We start from the raw sequence: 23561 nt of genomic DNA on the forward strand, positions 1-23561 counted from the left end.
ACCGTGAAGAGATGAAAACTTGATACTAGTTGAAGTCCAAACCTATTCTGACATCCCAAGAGATACATAAAATTGCTGTTGATTGTTCATTTATGCATAGAGTTACAACCAAGCAATCTTCACATTCTGTAAGATGATACTGATTTATTCAACACTGTTTTCCTTTCCTTAGGTGAGAAGGTAGAAAACAAGCAAGTGCTTGTAAACAAGTCCATGCCCACAGTGACTCAGATTCCTCTGGAAGGAAGTAATGTGCCACAGCAGCCACAGTACAAAGATGTGCCCATAACGTAGGTATTGTTGTGCCTTGGTAAGATACAGGAAGGTTAGGAAAAGAGCAGAGATCAGGGGTAGTATAAAACAGATCCTGGTAGGTGGGAAAGCTAGAAGTAGCATTTGCAGGCACTGTTACTTGTCATGAAAACAGCATCATTTAAAGATAAGACCAGGCTGTGGAATGATCTGGACTTCATGCCCTGGTACGAGGTGCAGAGCACACAGGCAGGAGCTTCAGGTGTGGGGAGACAACAAGGGTACATGGCAGAGAAGACCTGGGCTTTGACAAGTAAGGGCGCTGTGCTGTGAGAATGTGGCAGAGCGAGGAATTCATTCCGTGAGAAGTGACCCAGTCAGATTTGTGTTAAAGATAATGAAGTGGTAACCACAGTGTGGCATCCCCAGTGTCTGATCTGATTTTAGGTCTGCCCGTATCATGGGTTTGCTCACACAGCTAAAGCATTTGAATGTTGTCTGTTTTCTCATCTGTGCCGTGAAAGAGATAGATAGACTTGTTACTCTCCAGGCTTCTTCTTCGCTCTAAAATCAAATATGAAACTACATGAGCCAGTGCCAGTGACCACATAGATACCATTTAGGAGAGAGAGCCAGGTCTGGGAGCCAGGCCGGCGGGGGCTAGGAGATGGGGAAGGGTGGCATAGAAGGATGGGATTCCTGACACTGAGTTCTCAAAGAGGCGACTGTGAGCATTTTTGTGGTTGTGGGCATCCTACATGTTAACTACCTGCATCCTACATGTTAACTACCTCACCCATGAGCTATGTTCTCTTTGGAGCTCTTAGAAAGATGTGGAAACAGAAGCAAGGCAGGGGTAAGTGCCTTCTCAAGATCACAGAGGCAGGATTTGAACTCAACGCAGTCTGGCAACAGAGCCCCCTTTGAGCATCGCACTAACTGTGGCAGTATATGGAAGGAGCTTTGTACTCCTCTCTGAGGATGACAGCACAAAGAAAAGAATGGGCAGTTCACTTGGGGAAGGGTCCTGTGCTGTTACTGAGTCCCAAGCAGAGCGCACTGGGTATGCCTGATGGCTCTCTTTGTCTACAGAAGGAATCTTTCTCTGTTTAAAGCCAGTCTCTCTTTCTCTTAGTTCCTTAACTTTCTTTACTTATAGAATATTCTGTTATTTTGCCTTCTGTCTTCCATTTGTTTTCAACCTGTTTTTTGATTCCCTCTTCAGAAGCCAAAAAATATATTTATTGTTATAGGAAAATATTTTTTCTGCACTTCCTGTTCCTTTCTAGCCACCATTCTGTTCCTTTCCCTTTCATGGATCATTTCATTTCTGCTTCCCCTCATTCCCTACCCACAGAAACAGGCTCCACCTCTTCACACCACTGAGCAGCTCTGGAAGGCATCACCATCTTCTCATTCACAGAATACCTTTTTAAGTATGAACACTATGCCAGGAACTAGTCCAGGTGCGTGGGATTGTACACTTAAACAAAACCAGTAGCAGTCCCTGCTTGTGGAGTTCACACCCCGGTGCAGGAAGACAACACAGTGAACAGTTGCTCAGATTCACCCATCTCAGTGGGTCTTCAGTCCCAGTCGTGTAGACTGAGAATATGCTCTTTTGTTCCCCTTGTATTCTAGTGCCTGGCAGGGTTGAATGCATACGTCAATTACGTATGACTTTTCTGGGGATTTGGTTCAGGATACCACCTCACCTGATCGTCCTGCTGTTCTAGTTGCCCATTCTCCACTTCCCCTCTGCCAGGCCTGGTAGTGTCCAGACCATGAGCTCCTGTACCTTGCCTGGATGTGCTCTGCTGCTTGCAGAAATCCAAGCTCTCAAGAGCTTCCCGACATCCTTCCATACTTAACATTTGGACATGTCAGGAATGCCCCTTCTAGACCAGAACCATCATCCACCCCAGCCCCAAACAACCTTTCCTCCTGAGTCCTCCTCTCGGATACCATCATCTTAACTAGTCACCGCCTACGGCTCAAACCTCTCACTTGCCACACTTATCACCTTGGCAACTCCTGTAGGTAGGTCTGTCTCCCTTCTCCTCCTGTAGTTCTGACCACCACCCCTGCCCTAACAGTGATTACTCACTGTTCACTCACCCCCTCAGATGCTGTCTCTCACCCCTCTCACGCACGGCAGACTCTCATTTTTCTAAATGATTCATCTCACCATGGCACCCTCTTGGACGGTAACGCACTGAGTCACAGTGCTGCCTGTGGAAGGTGAACTACCCATAATCCGTGTCCCCTCCACATTTTCAGTGTGCCTCTTGCCTTTGCCCTGCACACCACGCCCATCACTCTAGGAAATCACCTGTAACTCCCTAAAATGGGAACGGGGCATAGGGTATTCACTCAGTCTCCTCCTCCTGTGGGACTCCACCTCGAGGGTCACCTTCTTTATGACAGTGCTTGACAGCCACTCCTTCCTGCTGCCATTGTTGTCCCAGTTCCTAGCAATTGACTGATGTCTCCTGTTCTCCATCCCACTGAAGTCTGGACCACTTTTACCCTTCTTCCTTACTGCTGGGGAGCCCCTTTTGTACAGGAACTGTCTTCCCAATATCTGTATGTCCTGAGTCTGCATGGGTCAGACTCTTTAAAGACTTATACAATCTCAGTTGTATGAAAAACAGAAGAGGCAAAGTGTAGGAAAAAAAAAAAAAGTAATGATAAAGCTGAATTACACTAAAGGACTGTTAGCAAAGTGGTGCAGAATCTGGAGCTGAGCCTGCTCAAATCCCAGCTCTACCTGTGCGGCCAGTGCCTGAGCCCACGTCACCTACCCTTTCTTAGCATCTACTTCTGTTGTTTCTATGAAGGCGTAACGACTTGGAATGGTTGTAACAATGGTTGCTGTGCCTGCTTCAGTGAGTGTATAGGATGGTAAAAAGGAATTTCATGATAAAAATGAGAATCATTTTTTGGAGCCACAAATGAGAATGTCAGAAGATGTTGTGGGATTCATATGAGTATTTCTAATAGATTCACCAGGGGAAGTTTGAAAACTGTTTAGTAACTTTCCGTTCACCTTAGGTATAAAGGGGCAACAGATTCCTACATTGAAAAAGTGATGATTTCTTCCAATGCTGAAGATGCTTTTTTGATCAAAATGCTTCTGAGGCAGACGAGGCGGCCAGAGATCGGAGACAAATTCAGCAGTCGTCATGGGCAAAAAGGTAACCCTGTTTAGAAAACTGAATGTGTTTCTCCCTATTAAAGAAAAAGAAGTATTGTGTTTGAAAAAAATACTACATTATATCAATTACTGTTTTCTCAGATTAACCTATTTGTATTTTAATAACATTTGGTAGCATATGATACAGTTGCTTATAGAACTATTTATTTCCTTCTCTGCCCAAAAATATAAATACATTCTGGATAATGTATCTCTAGAAGTACATGTGACAACAATAACAATACTCATATTTTCTTCTTATGAAAGTTCCATTTTTAAACTACAATGTGTTCTTTGGGGTTGTAGTATTGTCAGCTGTCACATCTAGAAGACACTCAGAATTTTGTGCCCTCTATTTAACAGCTATAGTTCCTAGTGTGTATTTTTAGTGGCTGATCTGGGTGCCAAGTGAACTGGCTGCTGACCTGTTAGGAGGATCTGGTCTCCCAAGCCCAGTGCAGTGTTTTCCCCCCTGCACCAGAGATCCATCTCTGCCATCTGCTTCATTGTGAGCCTTTCCTTTCATTGATGGTTTATACCCAAGTTTCATTTGTAGTTTTGTTTATCTTCAACAAGTCGAGCATGCTATCACTACTGATTCATTTTCAGTAGAATCTCACTTAATCACTGTTCATAGAGTTTAGGAATGGAACACACTAGATACTCACTTTATAACAGTTGCATGCCTGAATGAGCAAGCGAGTGAACTGAAGTTACATCACAGCAGAATTCTCTCCTGTCCATCTAGCATGAGTGCTGTATGAACCCACATATGGCCCAAGGCAGAGCTGTGCTGATGTGATGAACCCATCAGGAAACCCCAGTCAACAGGCCTCTGGGTGAAAGGTCGGGAAGTCTTTCTGCCAGTAGCGTTTTTCTACTGTTACTCTGATAAGGATAATGCTCATTGACAGAAGAGCTTTCTGATTTGTAATGACCTGAAACGGCAGATTTTAGAGATCATCTTACTGTGTGTGTGTGGGGGGGGGGGGGGGGGCAGACGGGTACAGAGGGGCTGTGACGTATACATCTCTCCAAGACTGGAGAAAGTCCTCCTGGGTATGGCTGACCTTTCACTTGTAGTGAGGAGTTTGTCTTGCAAGTTTTCCCACTCCAGATGGCTTTTAATCCAAGGGTAAAAACCTTCTGATTAGCCCACATTCCCCTGACAGTCACCCTCTCTTACAGCTTCATGAGATTTATTGAAAAGACTGGGGAGGAAGGAGACAGCAAGCAAACAAAAATAGAAGTATAGGCTTTAACAGAGGGATGGAAGAGATGACGTGAGACTCAACATAAAATTTATCTTTTAATTCTTTACAGATATCAAATGTACATGATTTTTTTTTTAATTTTTTTTTTTTTTGGTCCAATTGTAGGGCCTGAACTCTGAGCCTAGGCGCTGTCCCTCAGCTCTTCAGCTCAAGACTAGCGCTCTACCACTTGAGCCACAGCGCCACTTCTGGCTTTTTTTCTTTTTGCTTATGTGGTGCTGGGGAATCGAACCCAGGGCCTCATGCATGCAAGACAAGTGCTCTACCACTGAACCACCTTCCCAGCCCCATGTACATGATTTTAAACAGCTATTTTTTTTTCCTTAAATAAAGGAAGTGTTTATAAGTAGGGATGTAGTTGAGTGGTAGAGTGCTTGCCTAGCATTTGTGGGACTCTGGGCTCAATCCGTAACCACCACAAGAATTAGAAAAGAGGAAGGAGAAAAATTCAGTGTTGAGCCAAGTATGGTGTCTCACTCCTGTATAATCCCAGATACAAGGCAGAAAGAGATTGAAGGATCCAGGTTTAAGACTTGGCGTAGGCCAAAAACACCAGACCCTATCTGAAAAATAACTAAAGCAATAAAGCCTGGGGATATGGAAAACCTTCCAACTAAGAAAACATATAACAAAAACATCTACTAGATGACTTTTTTTCCCTTTAAGCCTTGGCCTCCCTAACTTTAAATGAAGATATTCCTAAGGGGTTGTGTGTGTGCATACTGGTATGTGTGCAGCAGGGACCGCAGGGCCTGGTTGCATAGACAGCAGGGAAAAACGGTGAGCCCACCAGTGGGTCTGTCCAGTTCTTCTGCAGCCAGAAACCAAAGGCTTTGACAAAGATGTGAAAGGAAAAGGATGGTAATAGAAAGAAATCAATGTAACTGGTTGGATGACTCAAAAAAGGAAAAAAAGAGAGGACACAGTCTGTGGGGTTGAAACTGGTAAAGGATAGCGCCAATCTCAAAGCCACTGTGTCTTGCTAACTTGAGACTGGTATTGTAAGAACTTGACTTTCCATCCTTTCATCCTGGGTTTTCTCTATGTACCAAGAACTGGTGTCAGTATTAAAACCTGAGAGTAAATAAGACTGACACACAGGGTGTCTGCTCTCCTATAGAGTTGATGTCCTCTTGGAGAGAAACAGAAGTAAAACAGAAAATATGAACATAAAAGGTAGTAATAAGGGCTATATGTGAAAGATGATGTAAAAGTGACTAGTTTGAAGTTGAGCATTGTATTTTAGATCAGTATTTAGAAGCAGCTTCTGGAAGGAAGTGGCATTGAGATAAGACCTGAAGGATAAAGAGAAGGAGCCTGCCAAGCAAAAAGATGGTGAGAATTAAGTTCTGGGCAGAAAGAACCTTTAGGACAAAGGAGCTGAGGCATGAGTGAGCTTAACATGAGATAAACCTGTGTGTCTGGCCAGAATAGGCCTGAGGAGCAGCATGGGGTAGGTTGTGGGGAGAGAAGAAGGACAGAACACTTCCTACAGGGCTCTATGGCCAAATGGAAAGGAGCTCGTGCTTTATTCTGAGCATGGAGGGGACTAGGATTGTTGGATGGTGAATGTAAGCAAAGGAGTATAAAGAGCTGACATAGGACTCTTAAGAACTCAGCCTGGCATTGTGGACTAGGCCCAAGGAAAGGGAAAGGAAAGACACAAAGCCACCATTGCAGTGGCCCAGGACAGAGCAGAATGATGGCCTTGGACTAGGTGGAGCAGTAGAGAGAAGTGAGTAGGTTCTCAGCAGAATGTAACAATAGCTTAGCCATTGGGAGATGATAAGATAGGAATTGAGGAATAAGTCTGTGGCCTGAGCACCTGATAGTGCTGTTCACCAAGCTGAGGAAGACTTGGCTTCCCAAGGTGTTAGAAATGATAAAGGTGAGAGAAGAAGGTATTGGAAGGAAGTACAGGGGGCAGTGATTGCAGCTGGTTCATCTAGAACCTCCCTGTGCAGTGAGCGTAGCTCACAGAGGGAGCCACATAATAATCCAAAGAGGAACTGGATCAGGCCTACAAGAATCAGAGGTTGACGAGTAAAGTGTGAATGGACTGGAAACAGTGGCACACATCATTTGTAATTGCCATGAAGAGAGCTATGAAGATTTAAGTGTAGTAATTTCCGGATATAGGTGTCCTGTTATGATTCCTGCCATGCATGACTTCTGTTTGGGTCCAAAGATGTTCCCAAGTAGGAACAGTGTTTAGTCACGCTTAATTTCCACTTAAGAGTGTGTGTGCGCGCGCATGTGTGTGTGTGTGTGTGTGTGTGTCAAGGGTGTGTGTACGTGCGTGCGTGTGTGTGTGCGTGCACTTTCCAGTCCTGGGGCTTGGACTCATGACCTGGGTGCTAACTTTGAACTTTTTTGCTCATGGCTAGCACTGTACCATTTAAGCCATAGTTCTGTTTCTGGCTTTTTAGCAGTTAATTAGAGATAAGAGTGTCACAGACTTTCCTGCCTAGGATGACTTCAAACTGCCAAACTCAGATCTCAGCCTCCTGAGTAGCTAGGGTTACAAGCGTGGGCCACAGGCACCCAGCTAATTTTTACTCTTGAAATGTAAGATTGCTTGAAAATATTATTTTCCAAACATCTTGTTCTCTATGAAAAAATTGAAAGATAATTTTGCTTTAGTATATCTTTTTTCCCTCCATATAGAATGTCATATTTGTTGTTCTTGATATTCAGAAAATGACAGAGTCCTACAGAGTCCTGTCTGAAGTTGTCTTTGGCAAAGCTGTTGTTAGGGTTTCTTTTTGTACATGCATAATGTATAGATTGTATTTCTGTGCCTAATGCTTTCTAAAATAGCCTCTCCGACCATTAGAGGAGACTTGAAAAATGCAGTTTCACAGACTGTGAGAGCCTATCCTGCTCAAGCCTGATCACTTCAAAGTTGTAGGATAATTAGTAGCTAAGCGAAACAAGTGTGCAGAGGAAGCCGAACAGCAGTAGCTATAAGCTGTGGGCGATGAAAGAGTTGTGAAGAAGATGGACGAGGATGGAATGAGGCGGTAAACTGGAACAAGAGAATCCATGCCATTGTGGTTGAGAAGCCATAATAGCAGCATGCGATCAGCAAGAACTGAAGGCAGTTGGTCAGAGATTGCCAGCTTCAGAGGGGAATGTGTTTTCTCAGTTGCTCCTGTATCTTCAAAAGTTGAGGAGGACTGAGCACACAAAGCCACATGCTAAGGACGGAAAAAGAATTTCTATGAAACCAGTTTCACAACATAAAAACTACTCCAGAATCAGAAAAGGGCTGGGTTTATTCCCAGAGCAGTATGTGAGGGAATTTCAGTGCAGTCCTCTGGGTCTTTATGAGCTCAGTTACCTCCCATCAAAAGAGTGTAGACAAGAATCACTAGAGCAGGCCATCTTTTATTAGTACACTCAAGTTAGCAAAGCTCAGATTATTCAGTAATAATCTATGCAACAAAGTTGTAAATGTTTACAAAGGAAAGACAGTCTGCTTTGGATTGGCTTTGTATTCACCTGGGGAGAGGTAAAGAAATCTTGAATTTCCAGGAATTCTGGGCTGTGTGGAGTGAAGAAGCTGTGACTCAGCTGATGCATGATGGCACTCCAGGGAGATGTAGGGCAGAACACAGGTCTGCCATGCCCTTCTAGCTTTTCTCTTCCTGCCCTTTCCTGATCAGTTTATAGGTAAAGTTATAAAATCAGTCATTCGCATATTAATTAAAGGAATTGTGTGAATTTAGACTTTCTATTAAAACTAAAATAACATCTCAGCCTCTTGCACTTTGGTGTAAATTCTACCTGGAGAATTTACAAAGCTGTGAGCTTTGTTTTCTCTGATGCTTAGTGATACATGCAGATTTCCTGGTCCAGTTTTTTCTGTTTCATTTGTTTTCTGTTTTGTGTTGTGCTGTTCTTTGTTTGTTTGTTTTAGCTCTCCAGCAATATTAGCCTAAGGACTACCCAGGTTGTTTCATTTCAGTCTTTCTGGCAAACCTAAAAATTATATTTCCAGATATCCCCTTACTTTGGCTGTCATTCACAGGGAGAGAGGGAGGGAACCGTGGTTTTCTTTGATGTGGAGCGAGGAAAAAAAGCAATATATCACTTTCCTGGAAGAGCGTTTCTTAGTCTCTCATGTGAAAAAGGATTAGTACCTCCAACAAAGGTCCTGTGGATCACAGAATCAGGCAGCAATACCAAACAGTATTCCTAAGGGGAGGAAAAACTGTATTTGAGCAAGGGTGTTTGTCCTGTCAACTAGAAGCCTTTTAATAACAGCAAATCAGAATGAAATACACTCCTCCATGTCTGACTCCAGCTCCTCAAGGCCAGACAGCTAGTTGAAATGAACTAAAGAACGTTTGTTTTGAAACAGAAGTTCTGGGCTTATCAGAAGGCAGTGTTCATTTAGTGGTTCATGGTATTTATAATATCTAGATGTGGATGAAATGTTTTGACCTTCTGTTGTTCAAAAATAATTCCATTTTAAGGTCACTTGCTTCTGTTTTGTATTAACAAAAGTTATTCAGCAACCTGCTACATTAATTTATTAACATTTTACTTGTATATTCTTAGGAGAAAAGAAACCCTACTCTGCTTTTCCAGCACATTGGAAAGCCTTTATACAGTACTATAAAAAAAACTAAGGGAAGTTAGAAAAAGTTTGTTTCTGTGTGCCAGAAAGACAGTTTGAGAAGAAAGTTTGTTAAACAAGATCTGACTAATAACTAGTTTTGCCAGATTCTCATTTGTTATTTGTTTTGTTTTTCTTTGTTTTCTAAAATTGAGAGAAGATCCTGACTGAAACTAGTAAGAATAACATCTTCTACTTAAGTAGCACTTGAGACCCATCTCCAATCCTGACAAGTGAGGCTGCAGCTTCAAACGGTCTGGGTGTCTTTGACTCCCTACTTTGCCTGATCCTGCTTAAACGCACACTTCTAAGTGGGGGGAAAGCGGGCTCATAGGCTAGCTGTGAGCCCCAACATGTGAAACGTATGATGGAACATGCAGTCCAAAAAGAAATTCCAACAACTTTTCTGTTAGAAACCGGGATTCTTTTGCCCTTGTAAACACCTGATTGTAAGAAGATTTTATTTCATCTGCTATTTAAGAACAAATTTGGGTCTTTGGTAGCTGGCCTGTAACCCTCTGACCTTTCAGTAAATATCCAACTAAAGCTTTGAAATTGGGTATTTTAGTGTTTTATGGCCCAAAATAAAAATCTCCAATTCTGTTTCCAAATAGTATAGCCTCAACACATTTTATTAAGCTCTTGACACATTTAGCTGTGTGTATTTTGTAAAGTTCCTATGGTTATTGTTTTACAATAGCTGCTTCCAGAAGCATTGTAAGGGTTTCAATTAATCAGCCCCTTTGTGCGCTTCAGACTATGCAAATTTATCACATCAAACCATTCAACTGCTCCTGGGAAAGCCGTGTAAAAACTGCATTGTCTTCTAGCGTCTCCTCTCATTTAGAGTGATGTTTTAATAAGAAAGCTAATCAAGTTTTCTTATGCATTATTTATCTGTTAACATGTAAGGAAGAGCCAAATTAAAACTATGTCAACCAGGATGTGGCAAGTGATGTGATAGATCTGGGTGCCATTCAGCAGTCTTTGCTGCCCCTTTCCCCTTGGGATTATGTAAGGTGGAGGTGCGGAAAAGAAGAGAAAGTTGAGTTGATAACTGCAGAGGGGGACAGGAAGAAAGGAGTAACCACCTGTGTTGGCCTTTCCACTTCATTATTATTATTATTATTTAGAAATTTACTTTGTGAATGTATTAAGGCCCATAGATAGGAGTTTATTCAAACTTGAAAGCATTTGGCTGCTTCTCTGACCCCTCCTCTATTTGGTGCTGTGTTCAACAAGAAGCTGTTTCGAGCTGGAAACCCACAGCCTGCCCTGGGTAGCTCTAAAGTTATTAGGAAAGGCATCTTGATAAAGTTAAATGACCCAACCGACCCAGCTCGAGAAGTGAGAGTTTCAGCCTCCTCAGCCAAAGTGAAAGCAACTGCTCCTGGCCCTCTATTCATTAAGTTGGTCTCCTGTGCTCCGCTAGTTTGCTCCCTGCTGGGAGTAATTAGGATTCTTATATAATAATAATTCCTTGTGTTTAGATGCAGCCTTTCTCTAAGGACCTCTCAGACATTAGCTCATCTGCTCTTTTAACACAATTGCCTCATGAAGTAGGTGCTAATTATTCCCATTATGAAGACCAAACTACTAAGGCTTGTCCCTACTCCCCTCCCCACCTCCATGCCCCCAGGTAACACAACAGCCGAGAAGCAAATTAAAGTCACCTGATTGCTTACTGGCCTACCCTCCACCCATCTATGGTGCCAAGAGAGATTTCTTAGATGGCATTTCCCTGCATTGTCAAACCTCATTTAACATTGGGCCAGTCACTCCTTCACTGAACAGCAACCCTCTCACACTGTGACTACAGTGGAAAGTCAGAGCATCATTTCACCCCTCCTCAGCACAGCGTTAGCCTGTAGAATAGATGGCCTTTAATAAATGAGTCAGCGCAGGTGAGTTAAACGCATACCGCTGTATGAGTCTCCTTTCAGCACTGCCCTTCCCACTTCATCCCCTCCTACCAGCCCTACCCCAGCTCTGCCCCACATAGAGCCCTTGCAGGTGGCAAATGGATTTGTGCCCAGTGGTAGCTTGCAGTGTCCACTGGGATTCCTCTGCATGGATTACTTCCCTGATTTGAACTTGAGGCCCTGCCCCTTTTTCCTCTCTCCACCTCCTTAGAACTCATCCTACACGGTATAGAAAGCCATTTGCTAATAACTAGTATATGTCTGGGACAAGTAGAAAAGGTCAAAAGCTATATACATATGACCAGATAAGATGAAGTCAATCGAAATGAACCCCAAGATAGGGATACAAGTGGTTCTTTTCTTTCTTGCTATTGTTTCTAAAGTATTTATAAGGTACCGTGTGATTTTTTGTTGTTGTTGTTGCTTTGTATGTCCCTCCCCCATGGTATAACCCCTGTTTTTACTGTATTTGATGTTGGTATAATTTGGGGAGGGGAAGGGAAAAAACAAAATGTTTAAATAGGGATACAGGTGGACCCATTGCAACAATGAGATGTACAAGACGCTATGTTGAAAAACGAACTTTACAGTTGGGGGGGGTAATAGTTGTTGAGGTGGGAGGGAAGGGATGATAGGGAAAAAAAGGAGCAGGCAACAATTCTTGATAAGAAATGTACTCATTACCTTGTTTGTGTAACTGTAACCCCTCTGTACAGTATTTTCACAATAAAAAACTTATTTTTATAAGAAATGTTGGGAGATGAATTTTAAAAAAAGCCATTTGCTAGTCTCCATGCTCAATAAATTGAAGTCCCAGCATGGATAGCTCTTAAGTTTGCCTTTGCAGTTAAAACCTACTGTCCTATCCAGACACAGTTACAGAATGCTTTGACTTTTTTTTCTTTCCTTTTATCTATGTCCTTAAGGTAGTTTACTATCCAGATCCCATACACTGAAATTACTATTTTCTAAAGACAGAAAAAATACCTTTTGAATAAGTTAATTGCTGTTTATAATTAGAAACAGTTTATAAGAAAGCTAAATAAATAAGGTCAGCTGGACTTTTTCCTGAGTAAATCCATTCTCAACATAATTTCTGTGTTGCTCTGTGAAGCCATGAAAATAGAGGATCCTGGGGCATGACACAGAAACAAGTGGATCAGCGCACACTAGAGGTTTCTCTGGACTCCTTAAGTTCTCCCTTAACATTAAGATGGATGATGAGAGAGCAGTGTTCTGTTGACAGGACCAACCCCCTCTAACGTTCCCAGATTCACTTTTTCCTTATTGATTTGCAGTGGTTAAAAATTCTGTGGTATATTCTGTGGTCTGATCCCCAGTTGACGTGAGTGCTTTCAGTGTGAAGGTCGTGTTGAACTGGTGTGTTTGCATTTTACTACCAGGAGGCTGTGCTATAAACAATGGGATTGGGATGCCAGCATGAGCCAGGGGATGAAATTTTATTTTAAATCTGAAATGCTGTGTAAGCATTTAAGTTATGAGTCGTAATTGTTTCCCAACAGCTTCCATTAGATATGGTTTATTTACAGCTCAGCCTCTTCACAGGGTTGCAGGGCAATATTAACACACAAGCTACTGCATATCATTTACATTTTTAGGACAGTAGTAAAGGAAATTGACCGTAGATTTCCAGAGTTCTTAGCATGGGAGTGGAATGCATGCTTCAATGTCCAGAAAGAAGTTCTAATTTTTCATTAGAAAATAAGCAACTCCCTACTTTACGGACTTGCATACTTCTGAAACAGAAATACCAGAAGAAAAAAAAGAAAAGAGAAAGAAGAAGTCTGATTCCAAGATTGAGAACTCTCTTTTACTCTTAATGAATTCAGTCAAATACAAACTTTAAAAAAATCATCTGTCTAATTTGAGATTCGAGATCGTCAAATTCTGTCTAAATATTTTGTTTTAACTTCTAAGCTCATTACGGCCTCTTTGTGTTAACTTGTATTAAAATCTGTCAGCTATGACTGGTCTCATAAGCACAGTCAGCGGACCAGAATAAGTTAATTATTTACTTGTGTCGCCAGTGCTCTTCATCTAATGAAATGCACAGCTGTGTTAGATCTGCGGTTGGATGTGTAGCTCCCATTGTTCCACAAGTCAGCAGAGGGTAGAAGCCGCAAGGATGGAGAGCCCTCAGTTCTTTCTGCTGTTCTGGCTTTCTGTGTCGATTTCATGGATCTTTTATCATTCACTTTCACACAAAACAAACAACACAGGGCTGTCTGCTATGGGAACCATCTTGGCATATAAAAGGGTTTTCACAGCTTAAAGTAATTTTAAGTTAGCGAAGATTTAATTTTTGGCTTACAGGTGCCCTTGGTTCAGATACAGCCATAGCCAATCCTAGAATAGAACAAAAAAAGTGAAAGCTACTTATGTATTTTTTTTTTTACAAAGTGTCAGAAAAAGGCAGATTAAAAAAAAAAAATCTCCCTAGAAAGGAAGTTCTGTACTAAATATTAATCAGATTTCAAGGAAAGTTATTAGATGCCGGTTTCAGGGGAGTGAACACTTCTTTCATTTTTAAGAAAATACCGAATCTGAATTGGCTTTATTAAATGTGTCCACTAAAACCGAAAGACAGAACGCAAGTCATGCGTCTCCCCAGCCTCCTGCGGCCTGAGTCCATGCCTTGTGCTTGCTGGGTCAGCTTTCAGAGCCTCTGTTGATGACTCTCACCTTCTCTTGTTGGAGGCCAGGACCAGCAGCTCCTCGCAAGCCCAGGCTGGCATTCTCCTGTGAATGCAGCTGAAGTGGTGCGGCGTTTTCTTTTTCAGGGGTACAACTGAACCGTCCATCTCCTTGCCAGGCAAAGCTGCATTCTTGCCGGACATCCCAGGATTGCCATTTTCAACATTGTGTTCACTACTAACAATGTTGTTGTCCATGCACCTAGATTTACAGTTGGACCTCTTTCAAAGTAGATTTCCCGGTAGCCTTAGGAGTTTATCAGATAACTTCAGTGGGGATCATCAGATGGATGTTTTTTTTTTGGAGGGAAGAGGAAAGGGTTGCACACTGGGCTTGATTGAAATTCTAACACTGTAGCTGAATTCAAAATAAAGTGGATGGAGTGATTGTTACAGTCTTCCTGTAGGAAAGCACAGGTACATACAATAAAACCATTCCAACCAAAAAGCTAATTAAAATAACTATGTGTTCTAGAATTCAACTCCACAAACCTAATTACCATCTTGTTGGCAGAAGTCAGAATATTAATAATAACCAATATTAAATAAGCAGATGGCATTCTTTCCCTTTAGATTGTAGCTCCTCATGACTGAAACAAATAGAGATTTCATTTTAAAGTAGTGTGAACAGTGAAGGATGTAGCTCAGTCATAGAACAGTTGCTTGATGTGCTGTGAAGGCCCTGCATTTGATTCCCAGCACCACAGTAATACTACTAGTAATAATCATAATCATAGTAAAGTAATTTGAACTATTACACAGAAGTCAAACAGTGGAGATTTTCAACTGCTGATAACCTCACACATAGGGAAAAGGAATTTTCTCTAACTACCATAAGAAAACACTATTTTTCTTAGTTCATTGCCATTGAACACTGGTTTTCCAGTTCTAAATTGTGTAGATTGTGGTTAAAAATCCTAATTGTACCCTTTTTCCTTCTCCCAAGGGGGGACAAAAAAACCAGAAGAAGTAAAAACTACTTATCAACAAAATCCCCTACAGCTTAGAGTAAATTTAAGAGCACATAAGTATTGGGGGTAGGGTTGGTAGGTTTCATTTTATTCTGTTTTCATTCTTAAAGTTCCATTTCTAATTTTACCTTTCCAAGTAGGATTTAGCATTTTCCATCAAGGTAATTTTTCTCATTTGTTATACACTGTCAGTTCCTTAAGGCGGTTTAGGTTTTAGATTCTTGCCAGAAAAAAAATTCCCTGGCAAGAATCAGCCAAGCAACCTGTGCTGAACAGCCAACAGGTAGACCTGTTAGCTCATCAACCACTTTTTGTCTTTTTTTTCTTGAAACTACATTTTACATACACCCTCTTATTCAGTCAGGCCTGTGTTTTGTAGTCAGAGAGTTTGAATTCTTCTGATTTGGGTACTGAACTAGAAGATCGTGAAATTGCTGCCAACTTAAAGCTGGGGGGGTATTGACAGGACCAGGCCCAGGGCAGTCGCTTCTCTTCAGTCTTGGTGGCTCAGGAGGGTGGGCAAGCAGCCTGACAGCACCATTGTGTGCCAGGCCAGTGCTTTTCTTCAAGGAGAGTCACTTTTGAGCTGATTGTCTAGCAGAATAACTGTTGGAAATTGCTTTTGTTACTGTCGATAGAGACCAGGGGAAGGTTTTAGAATAGTGGAAATAGAGATAACAGCAGGGAGATTCCAATTAAATACTGTATTCTTCCTTTCTGCCTGTTTGCTTTCCGGGCATGAAATCTTCTCTCCCCCAGGTGTTTGTGGTTTGATCGTCCCCCAGGAAGACATGCCATTTTGTGATTCTGGCATCTGTCCGGACATCATAATGAACCCACACGGCTTCCCATCGAGAATGACGGTCAGTTACCTTGGGGCTTTTCAGAGACACTGCTTTGAAGGAGAAAAGCGGGCAGTTTAGTGACAGTGAGCAGAGGCAGTAGGAACTACCTTTGACAGCTTTCTCCCCACCCCTCATTCTGGACCACTGTCCTCTGCAGAGGCAGTGGCCTAGAGCTGCACTCAGTCTCCTGAGTAGTGCGTGGCCTTTGGCACAGAGAACCCCATGGGTGGAACCTATACCATCTCCCTCCCATTGGGTACCCTCTATCATTCTGGCCCCGCCTTGGACCAGCTGTGCGGCCTTGGGCAAGCTGCTTAACTTCCATACTTCAGTTTCTTCATCCAGACACTGAGAAAATAATCCTAAAATTAGAGCACATGTATCAAGCTACTTCATCAGAACCTGTTACACAGCAAGAGATAATAAATATTGCCGCTGTTAAGTTTATCACTGCTTTTCAGTCATGGTAGCCGAGAAATGAGCAAAGAGAATGTCTGTACCACCTACCACCGTGAGGGACTCACTGAATCGTTCCCATCCCTCAGGTGGGAAAGCTGATTGAGCTGTTAGCCGGCAAGGCAGGCGTGTTAGACGGCAGGTTCCACTATGGCACTGCGTTCGGAGGAAGCAAAGTGAAGGACGTGTGCGAGGACCTCGTTCGCCATGGCTATAACTACCTGGGGAAGGACTACGTCACATCAGGCATCACAGGGTGAGTGCCGAGGAGCATTCTACAGAAAAGAATGGTTAGCCAGTGGCTCATGCCTATAATCCTAGCTACTCGGGAGGCTGAGTCTGAGGATCACAGCTCAAAGCCAGCCTGGGCAGGAAAGTCCGTGAGACCCTAATCTCCAATAAACCACTAGAAAACTAGAAGTGATGCTGTGGCTCAAGCGGTAGAGCGCTCGCCTTGAGCTGAAGAGCACAGGGACAGCGTCCAAGCCCAGAGTTCAAGAAAAGAATGGTTTGGTTAAGAGGTCAGAGCCTGTAGACGTGGGAAGCTTGAAGGTGCAAGCTTTCCCGGCTCTCCTTTAAGCCCTAAGAAGTAAACCAGTGCTGTTTTAAGAGTTCTGATCCAGGAAAATCTGGATTTAGAGAACTGATCAATTGAGAAAGGCTAGTTGTGTTGACAAGACAACAGTTTAAAATTTTGGGAAGATTTGATTTCACAGCTACCTTTTATGGAATGCTCATTGGACATAACACAGATGGTTTCCTTAAGGGTTGAATTTCCTTTGCTTCTCAGTGGCCACGCCTACCTTGACTACCTAATCTAAGGTAGTTTTAATGGCAGTCTGGTTACTTGGCAGTGCTGGTTCAAACCTAGGGTCTCATGAATGGTAGGGGTGTTTTACCACTGATCTATATCCCAGCCCAGTGACTACTTCATTCACATCTACCACCTAGCCAGGTGCCGGTGGCTCATGCCTGTAATCCTAGCTACTTGGGAGGCTGAGATCTGAGGATTGGGGCTTGAAGCCAGCCTTGGCAGGAAAGTCCATGAGACTCTATGTCCAATTAATCACAGAAAAGGCCAGAAGTGGTGCTGTGGCTCAAGTAGTGGAGTGCTAGCTTTGAACAAAAGGAGCCTAGGAACAGCACCCAAGCCCAGAGTTCAGGCTCCAGGATTGGCAAACACACACACACACAAAACTATAACCTAGCACTTTCCACTTCTGGCTCCATTGTTATCAATAGCACTTATCACTATTAAATATACCATAATAACCCCTCATAATACAGTTATCCCTCTTCTGAGCTAACAGGGCTGCTGTGCTGTGTTTACTGTTCTATTCCACTGTGTATCATAGGGCCTGTTGCTCAGCAGGTGCTCCAGAAATGCTTGTAGAGTGACGAAACCTAGGCAAATCAGTCCAAGTACTATAAAGACAAGGGAGGGGTTAGAAGAGCCCTATAAGGAGTTGGGTAGTTGAGACACGAGGAGAGTAAGTTTAACACTTTACCACTTAAGTTCCAGCAACTGGAAGAGGCCAGCTCTGCCACCCTTCTGGGCAGCGGCAGCCATCATGGGCTGGGGTGAGATTGGTGAAGGGAAAGAGCCAAGTCAAACAGGCAGTGGAGAGGGGTCTCCACGGCCTGCAGTGATCCCTGCAGTGGTAGAAACGATGAGCTTTTGTGATGTGGCTCGCACATTAAGGCTTAAAACCTCCAATCAGTTGCTCAATTTAAGACATACTGTAGACTGTGTGCAGGATTCATGTGAGCCCTGGTATTCACGCTGCTCTTCCGGTGTTGCATGCCTCTTGCGCACAGTGAGACTGGGCTGGCAGCGCATGGTGGTGTCAGAGAACACTGTTGATATTCTCCACCATGAAACAATGCGGTTGTTGATCAGAAAGTATGTGAAACCACAGGGTTCCATTGGTGGAGCTTCCTGAAGATTACTGTTCCAAGAGGTTAGAATGGGTTGTATCCTGCTGCCATGACGACTGTAGAGTGTCTAGCCAACCAGACCATAATATGTGTGGCTGACTGTAGTGTGTCTTGTCCACACTGCCTCTCGCTGCAGCCCAGGCCCAGAATTCCCCCTTCTTTGGCACACTTTGAGAAGCACGGTTTAGCCTCTTGGCTCAAAATTCCACAGAAGCTCTGTGAACATGTCCACCCACCACTCTCACCTTTGTCCATCCTTGAACATAGCAAGGAGCGGGCACTGCTGCGGCTTTCCTTGGGGATGATGGGAAAGCATTAAGTAACAGTTCAATGCCATGTTACTGATTTACTAGAGTCATTCATTCAGTTGAACTAGAAAGACCCTTGGACTGACCACCCTGTTGTACAACCAAGAAACAGGGTAGGAAGTATCTGTGCAGCAGGCTGGAGCAAGATGAAGGGGTCTCATTCCCCCAGCATGCCCCTCCGCTCTGCTCTCCATGGGAAGAGCTTGGTGACTGTGGAAGCCTTCAGTGAAGCTGACATGTACGACAGGGGCCAGTGGGCATCCTTTGCTCTTCTTCTGCTTGACATCATGCGGTCACTCCAAGTGAGCTTGTTCCCAGGCAAACCAGGGTAGCAGGAGGAGCAGCGCTGGATCCAGGTTCATGCCGCACTGCCCCCCAGTTCTTGAGGAGCCTGTCCGATTCCTTCACCTTCTAATAGGCCACAGTGCTCCCAGCCTGGGTTATTGTGGGGCTTAAGTCATACTGGAAGGTAGTCCTTCTTTGAGAAAGGATATTCTAAGGCCTTTATAAAGCATTTGTTGCCTGGCTCTAGCCTAGAGGAAAAGGATTTTTCTTACAAAGTACTTCTGTAGTCACTGTCTTTAACACACCTTTTATTGAGCACTAGAATAACAAGCAGAGGTAGGATCAGTGACAAAGGAGACAAAGGGCTAATTTTTACAGAGCTTATTTGTGGGGACAACAGGCACTAACCAGAGAAACTTAGCATGTGCAGTAGCAAAAGGTGTAAGCGCCCTGAAGGGTCAGGTGGAGGCAGTATGGAGGCAGTGGTAGGGAGGAGGACTTATTTAAGAAAAATCAACTGCTTTCAGGGAACAATTGTCTGAGGAATACACTGTTGATAGAGCCATGCACATGCTTGGTAGAACATTCTAGGCCAAAAAAAAAAAAAAAAGTTGATGTATAAAGGCCCTGAGGTTGGGTAAGACTCACTACATTTGAGTAATGAAAAAGCCAGTGTTGCTGGAAGATTAGCCAAGCAGGAATAAGAAATGTAAAGAGGACAGGAACTAGATTATGTGTATTATGACCATGATAAAATGTTGGCAATATGAATTCTGACTGTGAAAAACCATAGGGATTTTAAAACAGAACATGAGATGTTGTGAGTAGCATTTTAGAAAGAATCACTCTGACTTGTTCCGGAAGAACAGAATGTCTAGGGATGGGAGCAGCAGCACAAAGATCCAATTATAAGATTGTTTGTGGTGATCTAGATAAATGATCTAAATCGCCTATATACAGTTACATTTGTGAAGTTTTTATCTCCTTGTGAAACTATTATCTATACATACACTACACATTGGAAATGCTTCTGACCCAGTGAACAAGTAGGGTCCTGCTATCTAGTATGCTTCCGTGTCTCTTGTTTGCCCGAGCTCCCATGGCCCCTAACACTGACTTTTCTTCCAGTGAACCCTTAGAAGCATACATCTACTTTGGCCCTGTGTACTACCAGAAGCTGAAACACATGGTGCTGGATAAAATGCATGCCCGGGCCCGGGGACCACGAGCCGTCCTTACCAGGTGAGAGGATGCAGTCAGACCTCCCGCACTGCCCAGGTGTTGGCAGTGGTGCCTGTGCAACCAGACCAGTCAGAACAGCACAGTCCACACAACTACATGCGAGATGCATAGACAGAACAGACCCAACAATGTTTGTTTTCCTGAGATGTCAAAGTTTGGGCATTCCAAAAAAAACACCACTATTTGACTAACATGAATAAAACACCTGCCGGGTAAGAATCCCGTAGTGTGTATTTACATGAATGTATATACATACATGCATGCATATGTACATACATACATACTGCGGAATATTTCACAGCCATAAAGGAAGATGAAATCATGTCATATGCAAGAAAATAGATGGAGGACATCAAATTAAGCAAGACAAGTTTAGCTCAAAAAGAAGACAGTTGTAAGCTTTCACTCATGTGGAAGCTAGACCTAAAAGACATACACAGTCATGAACATGTATGTATGTATGTGTGCATGTATACATAATTAGATAAATGGATAAACACAGCTTGAATCTAAGGGACTGCTTAGGAAGAGAAGGGCATCGAAAAAGAAAGAGTGAATAATTTTGAATATACTGCAACTACTATATGAAGATAGCATAAAGAGCCTCAGTGAAAACTGTTGATCAGTAGGGCCTGGGGCAGGGCACTGGGGAGAGAAACAGACTCTGTGGGAGGGGTCTGATTGGGAGGGGCTTAGGCTATGAAAGAGGATGAACTGGGGAAAATAGACCTATGAAACTAGAACAATGAAAGCTGTTAAAAAGTGTTTTGGGGAGAGAGAATGATACATGGGTGAGATTGATTGGAATATCTGATAAATGAGTGGAAACTAATGCAGGCTGAGAAAAAATTGAAAAAAAAAGTTTTCTTAAGCTTAGCATATGTGTATTCATATATAAATATGTTTTAATATGTTAAATAATATATTCTGTTTATATTTTATAATTGTAGATATTTAATATATTAAATAATATGTTGGTTCTGTTTATATTTTATAACACATATTTATAAGTATACTTATTGATATTATTGGTTGTATTATGCAATAGATTTGTATTTTGTGTAAATATATCAGTATATTAGTATAGATTAAGCTTAGTACACACACAGACACAGAGTCCTGGAGCCCTGGCAGGAAATACTTGGAGCCAGGTTGCTATTATAGTCTGTTCTGCTTCATTTTCTTGCTTTTAAATAACAGAAGACTGAGACATCTCCAGAAGATACTCAAAGACATTATTTCCTGATATCAATGATTGTGACTGTAATACTAATGGTGTTTTCTGGTTCTTTGTGGATATAGTCATACTTCCTGTCTGTAATACTATAGTTGTGTCATTTCATTTAAGAACACTTCCAGTGTTCTTTTTCTCTGTCGAAGCTCTTTGACCCAGGTGTTCCCAGCAAGGAGAGGGGCCGAATAGCAAGCTCAGGGTTACTGACTATGAGTGCCTTGGCTTCAGCTGAGCCCTGTGTCTGTGCTTAGCCTCTCTGTTCAACATAATAATAACAACATTTGTCTAATAACGTGTTTCAAAGGCAACCCACTGAGGGGCGATCTCGTGATGGTGGCTTGCGTCTGGGAGAAATGGAACGTGACTGTTTAATCGGCTATGGAGCTAGTATGCTTTTGTTGGAGAGACTGATGATTTCAAGTGATGCCTTTGAAGTTGATGTCTGTGGACAGTGTGGACTTCTGGGATATTCTGGCTGGTAAGTCAATGAGGTCTCTTAGGCCACATCATGCTATGTCACTAATAAGTCACAGCTGCAAGACTTCCTCTACCCCCATGGTCACACTCCCATGGTCTCCATATGATCACTGATGTCCTGTCCCCATCCATGCATCCCTGTGGTCAAGAATCTTTAAGTTCATGCTTGTTTTGTCTATGTGATGCTCTGTGTTCTATACTACTAGAGTTTAAGTTCCCAAGAAGTACAGACTTCATCTCCTTTTTAGTATCTCAATCTTGTAAGAATCCTAGCAGATAACATTGCTCAATGTTAGAATTAAGCCTTTTAAAGAAACTCTTGGGGAAAAAATAAACTTGAAAAACTCATTTGTGGCTTTTGACTCAGAACCAAATACTGCCCCACATCCTACAGGAAATGGTGGAGAGCTAGGACCATGACCTGATGCTCTGATCTCTTGTCTGCACTGCACTCTGCTGTGGCAAGCTGCTTCACACTCGGACTACTTAGTCCATGAGAACCGTGGTTGTCCTAGTCATCATGGAGCCATCAGTGAATATCTGCTAAGTGCCAGGCACTATCTGGACCCCAGTACAGTGGTGCACAAGACAGATAAAGGGCCACTCCCACAGCACTTTTCTCCTAGATCATTCTGGTTGCATGCTGTTTCCTCAGCCCCTGATTCTCCAGCCTGGAGTCTGGATGATGCTTCATAAAGAAGTAGTTGCCAAGCTGGGCACCAGTGACTCACACCTTTAATCTTACTCAAGGCTGAGATCTGAGGATCACAGTTCAGAGCCAGCTTGGGAAAACAAATCCACAAGATTCTTACCTCCAATTAATGAGAGTAGAGATGTGGCTCAAATAGTGAGCACCAGCTGTCAGCAAAAAGCTGAGTGAGAATATGAGGTCCTGAGTTCAAGCCCAGAACTAGTTTTTGGGTTTTTTTTCTAAGTCTTTGCTAAATGATCCCCTACTATGGTAGGCTTGCCAATAAGTAGGTTACATAGAGAGTAGTTTATTGTTTCTATAGTGAGCTCGGCATACAAAAGCCAATCATGCTCTTTTCTATTTGTGTAATTACCTTTCCTAGCTGTAATGGCTCTACCTAAGCTCTACTTAACGATAGCCATGATCTAGAGCCCTGAAATCCCTCTGCAGACAAGAGAGCCAGTGATTCCCAGTTCCTACTCATTTTTTTATCAGAGGCAAAGTCTCACAAGGTCTAAGGTACTATAGGGAAGGGTGATAGCCACATCTCTGCAGTGTCCCTCTCACCTGCCCTGCCCAGAGCCTCTCTTTTTTGTGGAGAGGCCTTACCCTGAGGACATTATGAGCCATCATTGGTAGGGTTGAAGAGTGCATGGGCTACCTTCTTCCCACTGAGTCCTCCAGGGCCTCCTTCCGGACAGTTGAACCTCTGCCATCCTAAGCTGCCAGTTTCTTAGTTGGATAAAGCAAATCAGCAATCAGAGCAAGCATTTTCTCTATCCTTTGCTCACTAAAGGACAAATCCTTTTAGCTCATTATTTTATGATTCTGGTGCAGAAGAGTTGATGAGTCCCATCTATAAAGAAATGGTTTCATTTTAGAAGCCAATAGAAGAGGTAGCCACTTGCAGTTTGTTCTTTTCATAAGCTTGCAGAGATGGGCGACATTCTTCTGAGAAAAAGCCTGCCTCTTTCTTATATCAATGAGATGGGGGTTTGTTTCAGTCCTGAGATGTCCATTCATCTTTTGAAATGCATATTGAGCTTGCTTTTCATAGTCTGAGCAGTGTAACTAGGAAAAAAAAAAAGTAAAGGAAGAAAAGAAATAGTATAATAGGAAGATGTCTGGGACC

At 42.8% G+C, this 23561-nt stretch overlaps 1 protein-coding gene across 1 annotated transcript in view; it reads left to right on the top strand.

Annotated features, from left to right (window-relative positions):
- The window catches only part of Polr3b (RNA polymerase III subunit B), a 91048-nt gene that overhangs the window by 64947 nt on the left and 2540 nt on the right, over positions 1–23561 (top strand). Inside the window, exons 22-27 of the mRNA XM_042693255.1 lie at positions 173–290; positions 3307–3449; positions 15713–15816; positions 16344–16510; positions 19914–20027; positions 21566–21739. Of these exons, the coding sequence (XP_042549189.1) occupies positions 173–290; positions 3307–3449; positions 15713–15816; positions 16344–16510; positions 19914–20027; positions 21566–21739 (820 nt within the window). The remainder of the gene's footprint in view (positions 1–172; positions 291–3306; positions 3450–15712; positions 15817–16343; positions 16511–19913; positions 20028–21565; positions 21740–23561) is intronic.

Source organism: Dipodomys spectabilis, unplaced genomic scaffold (assembly GCF_019054845.1).
Source record: "Dipodomys spectabilis isolate Male_0828 unplaced genomic scaffold, ASM1905484v1 ptg000163l, whole genome shotgun sequence".
Taxonomy (NCBI): Eukaryota; Metazoa; Chordata; class Mammalia; order Rodentia; family Heteromyidae; genus Dipodomys; species Dipodomys spectabilis.